This window comes from Sapajus apella, unplaced genomic scaffold (assembly GCF_009761245.1).
Source record: "Sapajus apella isolate SASKATOON/1434 unplaced genomic scaffold, GSC_monkey_1.0 scaffold54, whole genome shotgun sequence".
In the NCBI taxonomy this organism is placed as follows: domain Eukaryota; kingdom Metazoa; phylum Chordata; class Mammalia; order Primates; family Cebidae; genus Sapajus; species Sapajus apella.
Window position 1 is genome coordinate 15335071 of NW_022436994.1, and position 18704 is coordinate 15353774.

The 18704-nt window shown below is 39.8% G+C and overlaps 1 protein-coding gene across 9 annotated transcripts in view; it reads left to right on the forward strand.

The window, feature by feature from the left end:
* Positions 1-498: 498 nt before the first annotated feature.
* The window catches only part of AMPH (amphiphysin), a 232316-nt gene continuing 214110 nt past the window's right edge, over positions 499-18704 (forward strand). For 8 of the 9 annotated variants that reach the window (XM_032244465.1, XM_032244463.1, XM_032244468.1 and 5 more), the window contains exon 1: positions 499-770. In XM_032244465.1, coding sequence (XP_032100356.1) covers positions 702-770 — 69 coding nt within the window. In that variant the 5' untranslated portion in view covers positions 499-701. The remainder of the gene's footprint in view (positions 771-18704) is intronic. The other variant, XM_032244461.1, reaches the window with a different exon arrangement.

The following is an 18704-nucleotide window of genomic DNA, read 5'->3' on the forward strand; positions in this document are numbered from 1 at the left end:
TTCCTCTCTGCTTTCCTCTCCACCCGCCTCTCTCCAGCAGCTCTGACTCGGTTGGTTTTCCAGCCAGGCTCCCTCACTGGGCTGTGAGGCTCCTGCGGGTTGGGCGACCTCCATACCTTCTTCTGCAACACCCAGGGTGGACGGAGGAGGCTCTGTTAGCAGGAGACATTTGAGAGCAGCAAGGGACCAGCACATCACCTGCGCTTCAGAGCAGCCCCAATCTAGCTAGCTTCCACATTCCCGGGGTTCTTCCCGTTTTTTCTCCCCTGTTTCTTTTTTGCTGGAAAGAATCAGGGCCTCTCACTCTCCCCCAACACAAACCGCGTTGAAAGAACCCCAAGCTGCTTCTGGGCCCAGGGGCTTCTGCTTGGCTTGGTTCGCCTTCTCCTCCCGACACTCTTCCATCATTGCGGACACAATCTGGCTTCTGGCTTTTCCCTCTCTTTTTCTTGGCTTCTTTCCCTTTCTTCCCCCCGCCCCTTCTCCCGGAGTCACAGCCAGTCCCGACGCGTCCCGCCCCCGCTCTGTCGCTTTAAGCCCGTCCCGCCGCCGCGCCCCGCCCTCACCCCTCCGCGCGCTCCGCGGCTCCCCGCCGCCTCTCCCGCTCCTCCCCTGCTCGGCCCTCCCCTCCTCACGCTCCTCCGCGCCTCCGCCAGCCCCGCTGCGCGTTCTGCTCCTCGCAGCTCCCGGGACCCGCAGCCATGGCCGACATCAAGACGGGCATCTTCGCCAAGAACGTCCAGAAGCGGCTCAACCGCGCGCAGGAAAAGGTCAGCGGGGGGCGGCCGGGGCAGGGGCTTGGCCAGAGGGCACCGGCTGCGGCGGTGCGGGGCCCGAGCCTCGGCGTGCGGCGCGCTGCGGAGCGGGGCCGGGGCCAGGGACGCGGGGACGCCCTGCCTTCCGCTCGGTGACTGCAGCAAGGCGCGACCGCGGCGCCGCAGGGAGCGGGTCGGGAGGACCGAGCGCTTGGGACCCGCAGACCCCGGCCCGGGAGGCGCGGGACCTATCCAGTTCGGAGCCCTCCCGGGGTGGCAGCTCTCCCGGCCCCGAGCCGGGCATCGGAAGTCGCAGGTGCGGCGGGTCGCCAGCTGCGCCCGGAGCAGAGGCATCTCCCTGCGCCCGCATCTCCCCGGGCCGGCTCCCAGCGCGCCCGCAGGCAGCTCGCGGGGACGCGGCCCGCAGGTCGGGGCGGGAGATTGCGGCAGCCGTCCTTCCTGGGGGGGATTCTGTGGCTACTTGAGTGCAGTAGACACGAACGATTTAACAGAGAAGCACCAAAAATCTCTCAGGACCAATAGGGCAGGATCGTGACCACACAGTGCTGTCTCGTGAATTCTGGAGTTCAAAACAGAGATCCAGATACACACACTTTTATTTTTGGTCCACATGTTTGTGTGCATTTTGACGCCAGTGTCCTTCTTTAGAAGGTCAAAAATAAACATGACCTGAACCTAATAGTTCCTCTCTGCACATTTCTGCACAAAAAAAGGACATTTTATTGCATTTAAAAAAATCCAGATTGCACAGATTGGTTTCACTGGTATTTTGCAAATTCCTCAGTAAATTGCCCACAGTAATTTATTTTTCTTCCCCAGAGATGTGCATGAATGAAACCCAGGTCCATAGCAAGCACAGCCCCAAGCAGGCGGAGGGGTGTTGTACCAGGCACCAGGCTTGCCTGGCTTCCCTGGTGACTGCTGTATCTGACGGCCTTAAGGTGTTCATTTGTGTCCTGAGCAAAGGACATTTCATTTATATTGCAGCTTGAGAATTGCACTTGAAAATCAACACCAGCTAACGAACTCCAGGATTGGTATCACTTGAACTGTGTTCTCTCTCATGTGGCAGTATTTTCCATCCCTAGTATATGGGGTGTTTAGTGTTTTCCTGATTTACTGGAAGTTGGATTTGCCATGTTGCTCAGGATGGCAATGAATTTCTCTCTTGAAACCCAATCTCAGGCTGCCTCACAGTCTTGGCTGACCCCAAGGAGCTGAGCAGAGTGGGCACTGATCCCTTTTGTCCCCAAGTACAGAGGCTTGGTGGCTGCCTCTACTCCCTTTCTCCACACATGCACACTCTCCATGCAGTAAGAGGATTGTATTTCTTTTAATATCTACCCAAGCCTATCCTGAACTAATGTGATCCTCCTCCTGCTGCTCCCTCTGCAGCTGAATTAGCAAGGCTGCCTGCTCCCTTCCAGGCCCTGGTTACTTGTGCAGAAAGTAGCCAGGGATCTGTTGGTCTTGGGATCTGGGCCAGGTTTTGTCACCCCTTTTCCACACTTCATTTTGTCCACTTGTAGGTACTCCTCCTCTTGCCTTCCAAGTAATTATTTCACTCTTTAGTCTAGGCTTTTCACTGAATCCACTTTCCATCTGTGAAGGAATTTAGTGATATGGTCTGCCTTTTCACATATCGAATTATTTCTTAATCTAGGTCACCAGCTGTTAATATGCTCAAAATAAATGAAAAGAAAATGTAATCTCTCTTAACAGAGCATTCAAGTCCTATGAATTGTCAAAACTCACTTTTTCACAATCAAGGTCAAGTGTACTTTGTAACTGCAGTTGTGGATGGTGGTCAGTCTTCTGTGGGAGTGGGGGAAAGAGACCCTCTTGGGGACTTCAAGCATCCTATTTTCTGCCCTGGGGAACAGTGCAGATGAAAAGTGCCTGTCGCACCTCGTGTAGGAAGTTCAGACACTAAGAGGCTGAGAGTATAGGTTCTGCTCCAGGCTGAGTTCTGCCCCCTTTTCTGAGTCTGTGTAGCATTGGGATATGCTTGGCACAAAGAGAAGGGGGCATGTGGGCATCCAGGTAAAGCAGCCCAGACCAAATAGAAGCTGCTGGAGAACGGAAAGCACAGTGTGTTACTGTCAGAGGCTCCATTAGACATTTCCCCCCGTGATTCCCTCTTTCTGTACCTTTGGCCTCTTCCTCTTGTCGAGAGCAGATTCTTCATCTCAATAACTATAGACCATCCATGTCCTTGAGACCCTTTGCTTCTTGTTTTTACAACCAAATTTTCTTAAAAGAGAGTCCACTCCCTTGACTTTCTTATCATCTGTGCACCACCTGAAAGCTTGCATACACTTAGGCTCCAACTGCATGTCTGAAATCACTTTTAGAGGTGACTTATGGCTTTTTATGAATTTTAAATACTTTTTTTCTTATCGAAAGGCAGTGAAGATTCATTGGAGAAAGGCTGAAATATACTAGTCAGCAGAAAAAAAACCCCACAAGGCTGAAATATACATATAAGCAGAAAAAAATCTCCGGCAAATTAGGAAACACATAATTCTACCACCCAGAGATTTTACTATCATTTGATGTGTATATGAGTAGATCTTTTTCTGTGTGTGTATGGAAGTATTTATACAACTAAAACAGGCTCATACTATATGGTTGGCAACCTGTTTATTTCACATCATAATTATGATCATCCTTCTATACATGTACATATTTTCCATCAGTATTTTAAATTGCTGAACACTTTGAATATATGGATTATACTGAATACCTTATCTTTTGAATATTCATTTTTCCAGTGTTTCTATATATAAATACAAGTAAATAAGGAAATTTGTAGGGAGATTGTTTGCACACAGCTTTATCTCCTTAGATAAGTTCCTGGAAGACTTATTGTGTCAAAGGTTTGCCAATTTTTTTATAGCTCAATTGCCTTCCAGAAAGGAGTACCAATTTACATTCTCATCAGCAGTCCATGAGATACTTGCCAACTCTAGATAATATAATTTAAAACAATATTTAACCATGTCATTGGATAAAATTTGTTCCTGATGAATTTCATTTGTTTGATTTTTAAAAAGCAAACTTTTTTGCATTCCTATATTTTTATTCCTGAACTGTACATTTATATTTTTGCCCATTTTCTGTAGCATCTCCATTTTATTATTATTAAGGGCAAAAATTTTATCAATCCTAAGGGTTACAACCATTCTTTCTTCCTTTTCTGTTTACTTTTAGATTGTTTCGTGGTTTCTACTGATAAAGAAAATGTTTCTTTGATGTTTTATGTATATCTACTTATATCTATTGGTTGGTTTTGTCTGGTTTCTCTTTTGCGTGGTTGAATTAGTCAGGATCCTGCTACTTGCAAGTATCAGAAAGCTCAACCCAAACTGGCTTAAGGAAAAAGGGAATTTAATTGCTAATAATAATAATATCTAACAATTTATATATGGTTCTTGTATATATAAATTTAAATTAGCTTTTAATGAATGAAATCTATATATTCATATAAGATATATGAATATTTTATTATATTAAGCTATATACATATTTGTGTACATACATATTTATAAAAGTATATGCAGATCATATCTTTCCTTCAACATTTTTGCAGAACTTTTTGGTGTAACTCTCACTGGCCCAAAATGGGCCTTGTGCCTATCTCTGGAAGAAAAAACACCTCTGTGAGCAAGGGCCAAGACCATGGCTGAACTGGTTGAATTGGGCCTGAGTCACAAGCCAGTGCTAAAGCCAGGAATGAAGACTCCCCTGAATGATATGGACTCTTAGTGGAGGAGGAAGGGAACTCAGAGTACAGAAAGCGGAGTGGACGCTGGAATGGCAAAACAAAGGATATTCACAGAGGCATCTCTAAAAGGCCTTCTCCATCCCATGTTTATATAAATAATCACATGTTTATTATTTGTTTAACATTTTTATGTGTGCAGTTTTAAAAAATTAAGTATTAGTAAAAGGCTTATCATGAAGAACAGTATATCCTTCACCTGCTTTTTGATGGAGTTGTTTTTTCTTGTAAATTTGTTTAAGTTCCTCGTAGATCCTGGATATTATTAGACCTTTGTGAAATGGATAGATTGCAAAATTATTCTCCCACTCTGATGATAGTTTCCTTTGCTGTGTAGAAGCTCTTTAGTTTAATTAGATCCCATTTGTCAATTTTGGCTTTTGTTCCCATTGCTTTTGGTGTTTTAGTCATAAAGTCTTTGCCCATGCCTATGTCCTGAGTGGTATTGCCCAGGTTTTCTTCTAGGGTTTTTATGGCTTTAGGTTTTACATTTAAGTTTTTGATCCATCTTGAATTAATTCCTGTATAAGGTGTAAGGAAGGGGTCCAGTTTCTGTTTTCTGTGTATGGCTTGCCAGTTTTCCCAGCACCATTTATTAAATAGGGAATCCTTTCCCCATTGCTTGTTTTTGTCAGGTTTGTCGAAGATCAGGTGGTTGTAGATATGTGGTGTTATTTCTGAGGTCTCTGTTCTGTTCCATTTGTCTATATATCTGTTTTGGTACCAGTACCATGCTGTTTTGTTTACTGTAGCCTTGTGGTATAGTTTGAAGTGGGGCTTAAAATCTAGATGATGGGTTGTATAGGTGCAGCAAACCACAATGGTACATGTATACCTATGTAACAAACCTGTACATTCTGCACACATATCCCAGAACTTAAAGTAAATAAATAAATAAAAAAGAAAAACAGAAGCCCCCTGTTCCCCTCCTCAACCTTTAATCTTGTCAGAGGCAATAGTGCTCACCATGAGATTTCTCAAAAATATGCTTATACAGCTATTTCTTGATCTTTAATGTTTGGTGAAGATAGGTAGATTCAGCTTTTTTACTTCTCTAGTTCTTCCACTAATTATATACTGAAACAAAAATTGTTATTGCCAAAGATTACATTTTAAAGACTGAAGTCCAATTTTTATTGAATAAAGAACACAGATCTTAAGTGTTCTACTTCATGAGTTTCTATGTGTATGGATATCTGCATAGCTACCACCCAGAAAAGTTACAGAACATTTCTTTCATCCCAGATACCTATCATTTCTCTTGCCTTTCCTGTTCTTTGTCTTTTTATGTTCATACCTTTTAAACCACTTTACTGTCTTTTCCCTGATGAGTACCTTTATATGTACTTATTGGTAATTTTGATATCTTCTTTTGTGAAATCTCTGTTAAAGTCTCTTGCCAGTATTTTATTTGGGTTGCTTGTCTTTTTCCTATTGATTTGCATTTCTTTGTATGTTCAGCATATGAGTCCTTTATCAGATAGACATCTTATATTTTCTTCCAGACAGTGCCTTGCTTTTCTACTTTCTTAGTGGTACCCTTTGATGAGTGGCAGTTTAAAGTTTTCATGAAGTCTTATGTGAAGTTTAAGTTTTTTATGCAGCTGTTTGTTTTTCCTGGAGTTAATAATTGCCTTGCTTTAAAAAATTTCCTTATTTTTAAAATGAACTTTAAAAAGTTGTTTCTTCTTGCTCCATCAGATCTGTCAAATGTTTATAAATACTATTGTTCAAGGTTCAATATATCAAATAATGTAATTGTTCATTTTCTCATCCTGAAGATATCTTTTTTGGATGCCTCTGCCCTTTTGCAGCAATCTGGGCTGATTTTTCAGTAGATCTGCTTCATACATGTCATCCTGGGTCTTCTTTTGCCAGTGTTGGGGTTGAGGAATGCACCTGAAATCTTAAGTATCCCTTATTCCCAGGATTTATTTTTATTTTTATTTTTTATTTATTATTGCCAGGATTTCAAACTGTCCCCTGTTGTCAGTGTTGTGCTTCATTCTTACCTTCTATGGTATGTGGTGGGACCAGGTCCTAAGTCTGAGTGTGTTTGCATGTGTAACTGTGCAGTGAGAATTGGTTGCTTTTTCATTGATTGTTCCTATACAGGCACATTTTTTTTTTCTTGTGGTTTCCTCTGTTCTGCTGATTTGCTTCCATTCTTCCATCTTTTTTAGCATCTGTAAAATGTATGGAACTTTCTTATTCACTAATGCTGCCTCTCCTGTTTTTGTTCTTGTATGCTCATAATTTTTTATTCCTTTACTGTCGTTTTGGTTGGGCTTTGGGATGTGATGAAAATAAGCACATGTAGTCAGCCTGTCATATTTAACCAGATGCCTTTTTATTTAAATATTTGATCTCTCTGGGATTTTTTTTCCCCCATCTTCTTCTATTTGTGAAATTCTGTGGTATTTGGTCTTAACTCTCTTTGACCTCTATGCAATATATAAATCAGTGAAGCACTGCCTTTAAACATTTTTTACCGTGACTCTAGTGAGCAGGATAACTTTTGGCATGTTAAAAGACTAACTTCTTAAAGCTTTAGTTTTTTTTTTTTTTTTTTTTTTTTTTAAATGAGGTAGTTATACTATTTAAATTCTAAGTACCTGTCCAGTTTGATATTCTTCATGTCATTTTCTCTGTCCCAAGTGGTTATTGTATAAGTGTCTTAGATGCAATTTTTCTTCATGCATTACATCTTCCCAACTAAATTGTAGGTACAATTCACCAAATATCTTGTGAATTGTATGTACTCAGTGATGATGTACTGATTTACCTTTTTCATGCCCTTACTCGCTAACTTCCTACTCCTGCAAACATATTGTCTTAAAGAATCCTTCCACATGATTCTTTCTGTGGCTTTTGTGAAATTATCATAAGGTTTTCAAAGTCACTTGCTTTGTCATTTTGTGAAAAGAGTACAATAAATATAATTATCCTCATGGATTCTATACATAGTAGGAACTCTATAAATATTAGGCTGAATCATGTGGACTCGTCCTATTTGTAAGTCGAACAGTCAAATATTGGCAGTGTCATGTGCTTCAATGCATTGTTGATTGAGTGTTACCGTAAGGAAACAATGTCGTCTCCTTCCGCTTGTCTGGTTATGTGATATTTGGATTCTTTTTGAACTGTCACTTAGCTGATGCCTGCATTTTTTGTTCTCAAGAAGAAACATGTAGATGGGGTGTGTGTGTGTGTGTGTGTGTGTGTGTGTGTGTAAACAGAATGTGAGAAGGAAGACCCTCCTCTGTCAAGGAGATTTGTATTGTGAGGTCTGGGGCCTTGTCTATAGAAAAGTAGTTTATATGACCACATTTACTTCCAAGGACGCTTCAGAGACCAGATCTCTGAGGCATATCGGTGTTTCTTTTTTGTCAGATCATCTGAAATTTCTTTTGTTGCCTGCTTCTATGTTTTATAAATCTTATGCCTTCTTTTCCACTAGGGTTATTTTCTCTGGCTGTGATAGAAACTTCGAAACTTAAAAATAATAATTATGGGGACATTCTTAGCAGAGTAAAGCTTTCTTCTTCTGCCTTTTCTATTAACAAAAACATATATATACTAATGTATCTTTCTTTCTCCAGGAATGTGTACAATAGAGAATAAGAACTGTAGGAACTCAAATTTTAACATTAATAAAAGTTACCATTCTCCTTTAAAGCATAACATATTTGGTCACATTTAAAAATTAGCTTTTTAAAAATAGACCAATACAACTTACCATAGCTGAAATACTTGCATAAACAATATGGCCCTCTTTACTTGGTGTATGAAATTAGGTCCCATTTTTTAAAATATTCAAATTAAATGATTTCTCCTTCCTACCCAGTTGTTATGAGAATATTTTACTCCTCCCTGGGGTCCCTGCCTCTTGTGATAATTTCAGGAACCCATGGTGAGTTTCCCATCTTTAAATGAGTCAATGTTTTTTACTACAGCCTTGTGAGAAAGAGTCCCTAATGTAAGTCCTGTATTCGGATACCACTCTTATCCCTGGATGAGCACTGCAGGGAGCAAGAGCACAGTATGGTGCCCTCACCAGTGGGTCTTAGGCTGGAGACAGGGGCTGGAAGCTTCCTTCTCTCTCCTGGGTTAGACTCAGCTTTAGTATACATGAGCTCCACATGTATAAGCTGTTTACAAATGAATATCCATGAACATTATACAAACCATTCTCAAATTATGTAAGCCATTCTCAAATTTACTTGTGTATATACACACACAAATTCCCCCTCCCCTAATATTTGCTCATAGTGCGAGGGTTCCAAAGTTAGGAAAGATTCAATATCTGTCTGCACACATTGTGCCTGGAATTATCTAGTTCATTCCACCCCATTCTTCTACTTTTAAGAAAATTATTTTGGGGGCATACTAAATTGATTTGAAGCCCGCAATTTGAAAAAGACTACCTTAGAGGACCTCTGGCATCCATTCCTATATGTTGACTATATTTTGGCCCATTACAGTTCATCTAAGGGTGTGTGTGTGTGTATTCATACATACAAATATATAGTTTTATATATATATATATGTGTATATATATATATATATATATATATATATAACATACATACCTATATATGATTAAATTTCAGACAAAAGAATATTGTGAAGTAATCTAGGAGAAATATATATATATATATGTTTTAGAGTAAGAGTCTCTTTAAGTTCTGGGGTACATGTGCAGAACATGCAGGTTTGTTACATAGGCATACACATGCCATGGTGGTTTGCTGCATTCGTCCCCCCATCATCTACATTAGGGATTTCTCCTAACATTAGCACTCAACCACCCTCCCACCCCCCACCCCACTGTAATCCCTCCCCTAGTCCCCCCACACCCGACAGGCCCTAGTGTGTGATGTTCCTCTTCCTGTGTCCATGTGTTCTCATTGTTCGACACCTACTTATGAGTGAGAACATTCATTGTTTGGCTTTCTGTTCTTGTGTCAGTTTACTGAGGATGATGGTTTCAGCTTCATCCATGTCCCTGAAAAGGACATAAACTCATCCTTTTTTATGGCTGCATAGTATTCCACAGTGTATATGTGCCACTTTTTTTTTTTTTTAATCCAGTCTATCATTGATGGGCATTTGGGTTGGTTCCAGGTTTTTGCTATTGTAAACAGTGCCGTAATACACATACGTGTGCATGTGCCTTTATAACTGAATGTTTTATAATCCTTTGGGTATATACCCAGTAATGGGATTGCTGGATCAAATGGTATTTCTAGTTCTAGATCCTTGAGGAATCGCCACACTGTCTTCCACAATGGTGGAACTAATTTACACTCCCACCAACAGTGTAAAAGCTTTCCTGTTTCTCCACATCCTATCCAGCATCTGTTGTCTCCTGAGTTTTTAATGATCGCCATTCTAACTGGCATGAGATGGTATCTCGGTATGGTTTTGATTTGCATATCTCTAATGACCAGTGATGATGAGGTTTTTTTCATATGATTCTTGGCTGCATAAATGTCCTCTTTTGAGAAGTGTCTGTTCATATCCTTCACCCACTTTTTGATGGAGTTGTTTGTTTTTTTCTTGCAAATTTGTTTAAGTTCTTTGTAGGTTCTGGTTATTAGCCCTTTGTCAGATAAAATAAATGATGCATTTTTCTGATATTTTAAAGTCTGGAAATATCCTCCTTACTGTCCAAACTCAGTTTTAAAAGACTTTCTAGCCATTTACACTAGGGGCCACCTGCATAGAACTTCTAAGAAAATAAGTGGCCAGGTGGGCTCCTGTAAAAGGGACAAAAGATGTAAAGATTCCTTGTGTTGCAGATATAATTTTTCCTACATTCTCAGTAATGGCTAACATTTACACAATGAAAATGCTGTCACTACAGAGTTCAAGGAATTTACCCATGAAAGAATATAGTAAGACCATCTGTACAGCATCATGCAAAATTAAAGTGATAATAATCATGATTTCCTGAGACTGCATCTATGGGTCCTTTCGACATGGAAATGCTGAAATGTCATTCTTGTTGATTTGAAATCTAAATTTAAGTGTACTGTTTGGCTGTAGATGTACTTCCTGAACACAAATTGACCAAATCTCTTCCTAGGAATGATGTCATGTAAAGCCATGGATAAGTTCCTAGTTTTCAAATATTTGCTGTGTGATAATCACATATAAATTTTGATCACGTTAAAGGTACTTAGATGTACAAAAATGGGAAAACCACCATTTAAGCCATTTACATCTTACTCTCATGCAGTTATTTAGTTGAAAGCTGAGTTCATAAATGGGAAGAGCTTGAACATGTAACAATTTTAACATATTAATAAATATATATGCTTTTTTTTACTATCCTAAAGTGCCTATAATGATTTAATAAAATATGCATAGACCCATGCATAAATGTACTTTTATCAAGGCATCTAAAAATTATTGAGTAAAGGATGTTAAATTTACACACTCTAATAGTTATCTATTATGTTGTCAAGTCAATCTGGTAGAATTCATTTATTTATTTAGAGCCATTTATTGAGAATCTATATGTGGAAAGCACTTGCTAGAGCCTCATAGTATAGCAGTTGACAGAGCTGTCCTGGTTGAGCATACAGAGCAGCAGGAGTTCATAGCCAGATAAACTTTTGCACATGCTGCTAAGTACCTAGTTATTAATCAAAAATTGTAATTTTAAGTTACGCATGGGAAAAATAAAGATTAGTATGTAACTGGGGAACTAATCTAGAGTCAGAGGATTTGACCACAGTTACCTAAAGAAGGTAGATTTCAAGCTAAGATCCTAAGAATGAACTGTAGCCACCAGACAGGAGGAATAAGGGTGTGCTGATTACAGGAGTCCAGAAAGATTCTGTACCTCTAACTCTTTGCCCTTACTCTTTGAGCATAAACAAGAACTGTAGAATAGAGAATTGACTGCAGACATTGACCTTATAAATGATTTATTCTATCATTTGAATATTTAACTAGGCAAAGTGGACCCTAATTGAGATAGTCCTACTGTAGTAGCAGTCACTCTTTTGTGTGATCAGATTTTTACCCTTAGCTGTTGAAGGGTCCTTCTGGGGCATAGTTGCCCCCTTGACACAGAGTCAGGACATTGGTTCTGAGCTGACTTGCCTTCTGAACTGTCATCCAAAATCCTTTTGTACAACAGCAATAAATTCCAACCCAGTGTATTTTCATGGATCTGCTGAAAGTTCCCTTATTTTAAACTGTCAGAAATCAAAAAAAAAAAAGAAAGAAAGAAAGAAGGAAAGAAAGCCCTTATCAAATTCTTAAATACCACCTATCTATAAAGATGCTTTTTTCTTTAAAAGTCTTGATTGCATTTGGATGCCTAACATTTAATGAACATTTAATCAATTGCATATGTGTGTGTATATATAGCATAGATGGTCAAAACCTTGGGAGGATCTCCCAACTTATGACAGCACTGCCTAGGATGTTGAAGAAGAGTGTAATACCTTTCTCTGTAATTATTCTGTAATTCTTCAATATATGAGACATCTGTGTAAGACATCCTGCCTCTTTAACTTGTGTGTGTGTGTGTGTGTGTGTGTGTGTGTGTGTGTGTGTGTGTATCTCCAATAAATTGGTATATAATGTACATGGGAGGGGGGAGAGAGGGAAGGAGAGAGAGAGTGAGGGAGGGAGCGATTTGGCTAAGGCTAGCAACTTGACTTAATTATGAGCATTGACTTGATTATTTTGCAGGCGGTGGTCTTGGATTAGGAATAACTAGCTTGAGGTGACTTGCAGCTTGGAAGGAATTCTAAATTAGGGAAGAGAATCTTTTGTAGCAGACAGTCTTTTCCTCTATCTAATAATGGTTACAAAGCTTTATAAATAGCATAGATGCTCCAGACCTTGGGAGGATCTCCCAGCTTATGGCAGCACTCCTAGGATGTTGAAGAATAGTATAATACCTTTCTCTGTAATTACTCTGTAATTCCTTAATATATGAGACATCTGTATAAGACATTCTGCTTCTTTAACCTACAGATTTTTATAACACACTATCTTCTCTGAGAGTCTCTAGGAAAATAGTATCCAGACTTCTGTTTCCATCCCTTCACAAAATGCTTGTGACCATGGGGACCACTGGCATTCCTAAACTATAGATTGAGACCTGAGACTTTGTAGGGCTTTCCTGGGGACCAATATTGGCTTATAGTTGTTCCTGTGAAACATACACAGTGAATCCATTGTAGTTGGAGAAAATATTTTATGTCACTTTAATCTTTTAAAATTGATTGATGCTCATTTTATCATCTAGCATATGGCCTATCCTGGAGAATCTTCTATGTACACTTGAGAATAATTATATTTTGCTGTTGTTGGGTAGAGTGTTCTATAGATGTGTGTTAGGATGAGTTGGTTTATTCTCTTGTTGATCTTCTATCTAGATGTTCTATCCATTATTAAAAGTAAGGTATTGGAATCTTCAGCTATTATTGTTGAATTGTCTATCTCTTCAGTTCTGTCAATTTATCCTTCATGTAATTTAGTGCTCTTTTATTAGGTGCATAGCTATATTTGTTTCATCTACTTCATAGATTGACCATTTTGCTATTATTAAATGTCCTTCTTTGTCTCAGGAAGTAATTTTTGTCTTAAAGTCTAATTTATCTGATACAGGTATCATAATATTTGCATGATGTATCTTCTTTTTTAAGAGACGGGGTTTTGCTCTGTCAATCAGGCTGGAGTACAGGTGCCATCATAACTCACTGCAGCCTTGAATTCCTGGGCTCAGGCAATCCTCCTGCCTCAGCCTCCTGAGTAGCTGGGACTACAGGCACTTGCCATTATGCCTTTCATCCTTGTTCATTCAACTTATTTGTGTCTTTGAATCGAAATGTTCTCTTATAGACAGTATTTTGTCAGATCTTTTGATCAGTTTTTCCAATCTCTACCTTTTAAATGGAGTGTTAAATCTATTTACATTTAGCCTGGGCGCGGTGGCTCATGCCTGTAATCCCAGCACTTTGGGAGGCCAAAGCAGGCAGATCACGAGGTCAGGAGATCAAGACCATCCTGGCCAACATGGTGAAACCCTGTCTCTACTAAAAAAATACAAAAATTAGCTGGGCATGGTGATGTGCGCCTATAGTCCCAGCTACTCGGGAGGGTGAGGCAGGAGAACTGCTTGAACCTGGGAGGTGGAGGTTGCAGAGAGCTGAGATCACACCACTGCACTTCAGCCTGGCACCTGGCGACAGAGTGAGACTCTGTCTCAAAAAAAAAAATAAAATCTATTTACATTTTACATAATTACCTGAAAGGCAGGATTTATGTTTATCTTGTGTATCTTATTTCTGTTTGTTGCTCTACTTTTCATTCCTGCCTTTCGGTGTTAAATAGACATTCTGGTATGGCCTTTTAATCCCCTTGTTGTTTCTTTCACAAACAGTTTTTGAGTTATTTTCTTAGTCACTGCCCTGGGATTACAGTTAGCATCTACATTTGTCACAATAGAGGTCAGATTAATACTAACTCAATTTCAGTAGTGTTTAACATTTTTCTCCTGTATAGCTCCATTTTCTCTCTCTTTTGTTGTACTGTGATTGTCAAACACCTCACATGTTTATGTATTTTATGTTCATCAACAAGATTTATAATTATTGCTTTATGCAACTCTTTGAAATCAGATAAATTATAATGAGTTATAATCAATAATATATTTACACTGTCTTTTACATTAATTTGTTACTGCATATTTCAAAAATATATTTTTCTTATGAAATGGACTCTGTTTAATAAACAATTATTAGCGCATTTGCTCATTAAATAATAAAGCAAGATCATTGTAGGAAATGCCTAGTGATACTAGTACATTTATTAAGCATAACTCCCCTAAACATAAAGTAATATAAGGAACTAATCAGTTTTTAGCCATAGCATAAATAAATGTACACTTACATTCTGCTAAATAGTTTGTGTTATTGAGGAAATGTTTCATACTCCCCTTAGTAGTTTTACAATTCCATAGTTAGGAACTACTAAGTATTACATATGATACGTCAACATATATTCAACATATTATACCTTTTTTCTGGGTGCCTGTAACTTTTATCAGATTTTCAAAAAGATCTGTGACTTAAAAAGCATAAACATTAATGAGCCTAAAGTATTAAGGGAGTCTTGGCTTCAATATTTCTGCAAAACTTAAAGAACAGGAAGGAAAATTAAGTCATCGGTAGAGGGCAGAGCTGCTGGCACATGGGCACCCAGCATGGTTTATTCTGGGTTTGGTTTTGGCCTTTGCCCTTGAAGACTCAGATTATCTAGCTCCCTCAGGATTTGGCCCAAGTAATGTGATAGTTTCAACATAAATGTGTGGTGCATGCCTTCTGCGACGCCAGGTTCCTTATCACACATCTCTAAAATAATTATTTTGATCTTTTATTTAAGGAATAATAAAATTTCTTAAGGTAATTCAGTTTTCAAGTCACTGCAGCCTACAACTTTTTCTAGTTGTCCATTTCACAGCAACTAGAGATCTTTGTGTAGAGGTGGCCCAGGTAAATGGGAAGGAACCCTCCATCAGAGATGACCAGGGGAAGTCTGCATTTATCTCCAGGGTACATTAGATGAGGCCCTGTAGAGTTTGGTTATAGAGCAGACCCCTTGGGGTAACACAGTAACATTGAGGACATTCCTCTCACATCTTACTTCCTCAAATTGAAGTGGAAAGTCTGTGTGTTTTTTTGAAGCTTTTATAAGGAGGTATGAAATACATGCAGTAAGTAGCAAAAATCTTAGCTCTGTAGCGTCATACATTTTTATATATGTCAAAATTTTATGTAAAATATTTCTAAATCAAAATCTGCATCTACATCTACATTATCTGTATTTATATCTATATCTATCTATATCTTGTCTCTGTCCTGTGTTACTGCTACTCAGATGAAGTCATAGGGCAATTTCAGAATTCATTAGCTGCTTCATGCGTCTTCCCAGCTAATACCTCTTCTCTTCTGCTCCCTTCCTACTACTGGGTAGCCACTATTCTGATTGTAACCCCAATTTCATTTGTTCCTGAACCTTGCATAAATGGGTTAATACTGAGAGTAGAATGACTGATTCATTAGGGTAGGCCCTGTTTGGCTTTTAGAGATGATGCCAAACCGTTTTCCAAAGTTGCATTGTATTTATGTTCCTATCCACAGTTGTGAGAGTTTAGAAAGCCTGTATTTTCATGTTCTAAGTTTGATTTTGCTAACCGAGTTGTATTTTTTTCACTCCTGTATCCCCATAGGACTCATATTTATTTAATGAATGATTGATTTTATCTTTATGTATTTCACACATAATCATAGGGGCATTTCACATTTTGTGTTTAAATCAGGTGGATGAATAGTCACCATTTTAATCTCAGACTATGACTTGCTTGTGCAGAGGAAATGTACACATGGTGTCAGTGTAGATGATCAGGGGGAGGATTGTGGTACAGATAGTCTCGTGGTGTTAGAGGTTGTTTGGTGTGCTATATTCTGCCTCCTGTCCTCTGGGAGCAGTGTCCTATACCCATGTGAATGGTGTTCCCTGCTGCATGTATATGTGATTCACTGACTCATGATCTCCATCTTTGGCTCTAGCAGGAGCCAGTGGCATGGCACACACCCACTGGCTCAGGCTCACCTTGGTTGCTCTGCCATCTGGCTGCACTGACATTGGGCTCTGATCCCCAGCCCTTGCTACAGAGCCACGTGGACACTGCTACAGCAGCTAGCCTGCTGTGTCTTCAGTACATGAGTATTAAGGGCAGCTGGGGTAATCTCAACTTCAGGTCTTCTTAGCCTGGCTACCCTGTGCAGCTACAGTGATATAACTGTGCCCTAGGCTGGTGAGTGAGGCAGCTCAAGAAGTGATCTTTCCAGAGTGTTCAGTGGGGCATAAAGGCTGTAGCTCCCCTTTGACCCTGACTTATCCTCACCTCTCAGGGAGGAGAGGAGAAAATTGGGGCACATTTTCTTCCACTTTTGTTTCCCTTTTTCTGCAGAGGGGAAGGCTTTCTTCTTCCTCTGTTATATCTTCCTGCAGCAGAGCTTGCCGGGCATCATGGATGAAGGGAGCACCGTCATTTCACTTTGGGAAGGAGGGCTCTATGAGCTGGGGCTTCCAGGTTTTGTATCCCTTTTTAGCCTTAGTGAAGGGTTATGAAAAATTTGCACTCAAGGTATCTTAATTCTTGTCCCAAGTCCAGTTTGCATAAAGGGTTGGGTACTCCCCCTCTGTTAGGCTCTGTTATAAGCAGTCCCATCTATTAACCCATTTCATCCTCCTAGTGAACCTATGAAGTCGGTGCTATTATTATCCCTGTTTTACAGATGAACAGACTGAAACACGGAGATGAAAGCTTAGGCAATTTGCTTGAGACTACTTAGCTAGGTAATTATGGAATTCATCTTGGAAGTCACATTTGACTTTGCAGTGCAATGTTCTTTTCACCAGTTCTGGTGAAGTTCTTCTGCAATATTGAGAAAATGTCAGGTGTCATGTAGTGGCCAAGGGTAGGGGAGAAATTCCAAGTGGTCTGGTGCCTGGAAAGGTTTTATGCCTTTATGTTTCATTCATTGCTTTACATGTCATTATATTTATATCACTGGGACCTTCCAGTTACCTTCTTTTTAACTTTGTGGAGGGCTTTCTTTAATATACGGGACTTTTCTAAAGTGGGGCAAACTGATGTGACAGTCAGCTCTTTTTGGTTGCACAGTAGTTGTAACCCAGCAACTTAAACTGCTTTAATAAATATGATGCTTAAGATCTTGTGGGATCTGGGAAAGAGGCACTTGTACCTCGGGGACTTAGTGCCTTGAAAGATGGTTTGGAAAAGTTATAAAGAATTATTAAGTGTCTGAGTTCCTCTCATTTCTTACAAGATGAACATATTAGGAAAACTTTAAAGCCCATCCTAAGTTGAGCACCAGAAATAAGAGAAAGATGTGCCTTCAAATATGACCTTACAAACTGAGAAAGATGAGAGCAAATCCTGGATGCATGTGCTCTACCAGTTGGCAAAGGGCCGATATCTACAAAGGACAGATGTTTCCCAAGCCGTCAGAGAACTCATGTATGTTCTATATCTGCTTCTTAGCAACTTCCATATGCCAAGAATTCTGACTTCCACTTAATTTAAGCTTACTTCAATAACTGAATTTTCATCTTTCCAGATGCTTTTCCAGAGCTTTCCAGTTCAGTTAATTTTACGTGATCCGTCTTGGAAACTCTGCAGCATTGTATGCCAATTGCAATTCTTTTCTTTACTGTATGACAGAGATTGCAGGTTGCCCCCAGTATGAATTCCTCCCTTTTCATTTAGTAATAGAACTCTGACTTTCGCTGGGATATGACTACCCAGTGAAAGATAGCATTTCCCAGCATCATTTGGGGCTAGATGTGCCATGTGGCTAAGGTCTGATCAGTGAGAAATGTGCAGAAGGTGCATAGAAAACTTCTAGGTCTTGATCCTAAGGGGAGAGGATTGTGTCCCACTGCCTTCTCTCCCTTTCCCAGGCTTTGGATGTGGATGCCATGGTGGGAGGTGGAGTGGTGACCTTTAGACTATGGGGTGGACTCCTGCCATGTCACATGTTGAGTACAGCAGGTATATGAGCATGGAGGAGCCTGGGTTCTCCATACTATGGAACTGCCATGGCATCCTGGGCTCCTTACACTAGCACAGTTGGATGAGGGAGCAGGAGACTTCTATTGCTACAGAAGCTGCTTTTTTTTTTTTGCTTTTATTCCTGCAACTGAACCTGTGTCCTAAGGTTTACTTTGAACCATTTGAATTGCCATTTTTTGTGAATCAAAATTTGTCAAATATCAGCAATCTCATGGAATTCAACTTAAGAATATACTTTCATTTGTAAAAATTGACTTTGCACCCACTGTTTGAGGACGCGTACTGTGAAAGTACACATTTTATGGAAGGTCCAGAGATGATTCAGGCACAGTGGAGAGACTCTCAGCTCAGAAGAAGGGATAATGAGCAGGTGTTTGATTGTTTAGAAATTATCCCGATTATCTGTTTAAAAGATTGATCTCTTTAGTTGAGATCCCCTTGGAAGCATTGTCAGGTACTTTTAATCTAATTAGTTGGAAGGCAGCCACCTCAGTACAGAGTATATTAATGG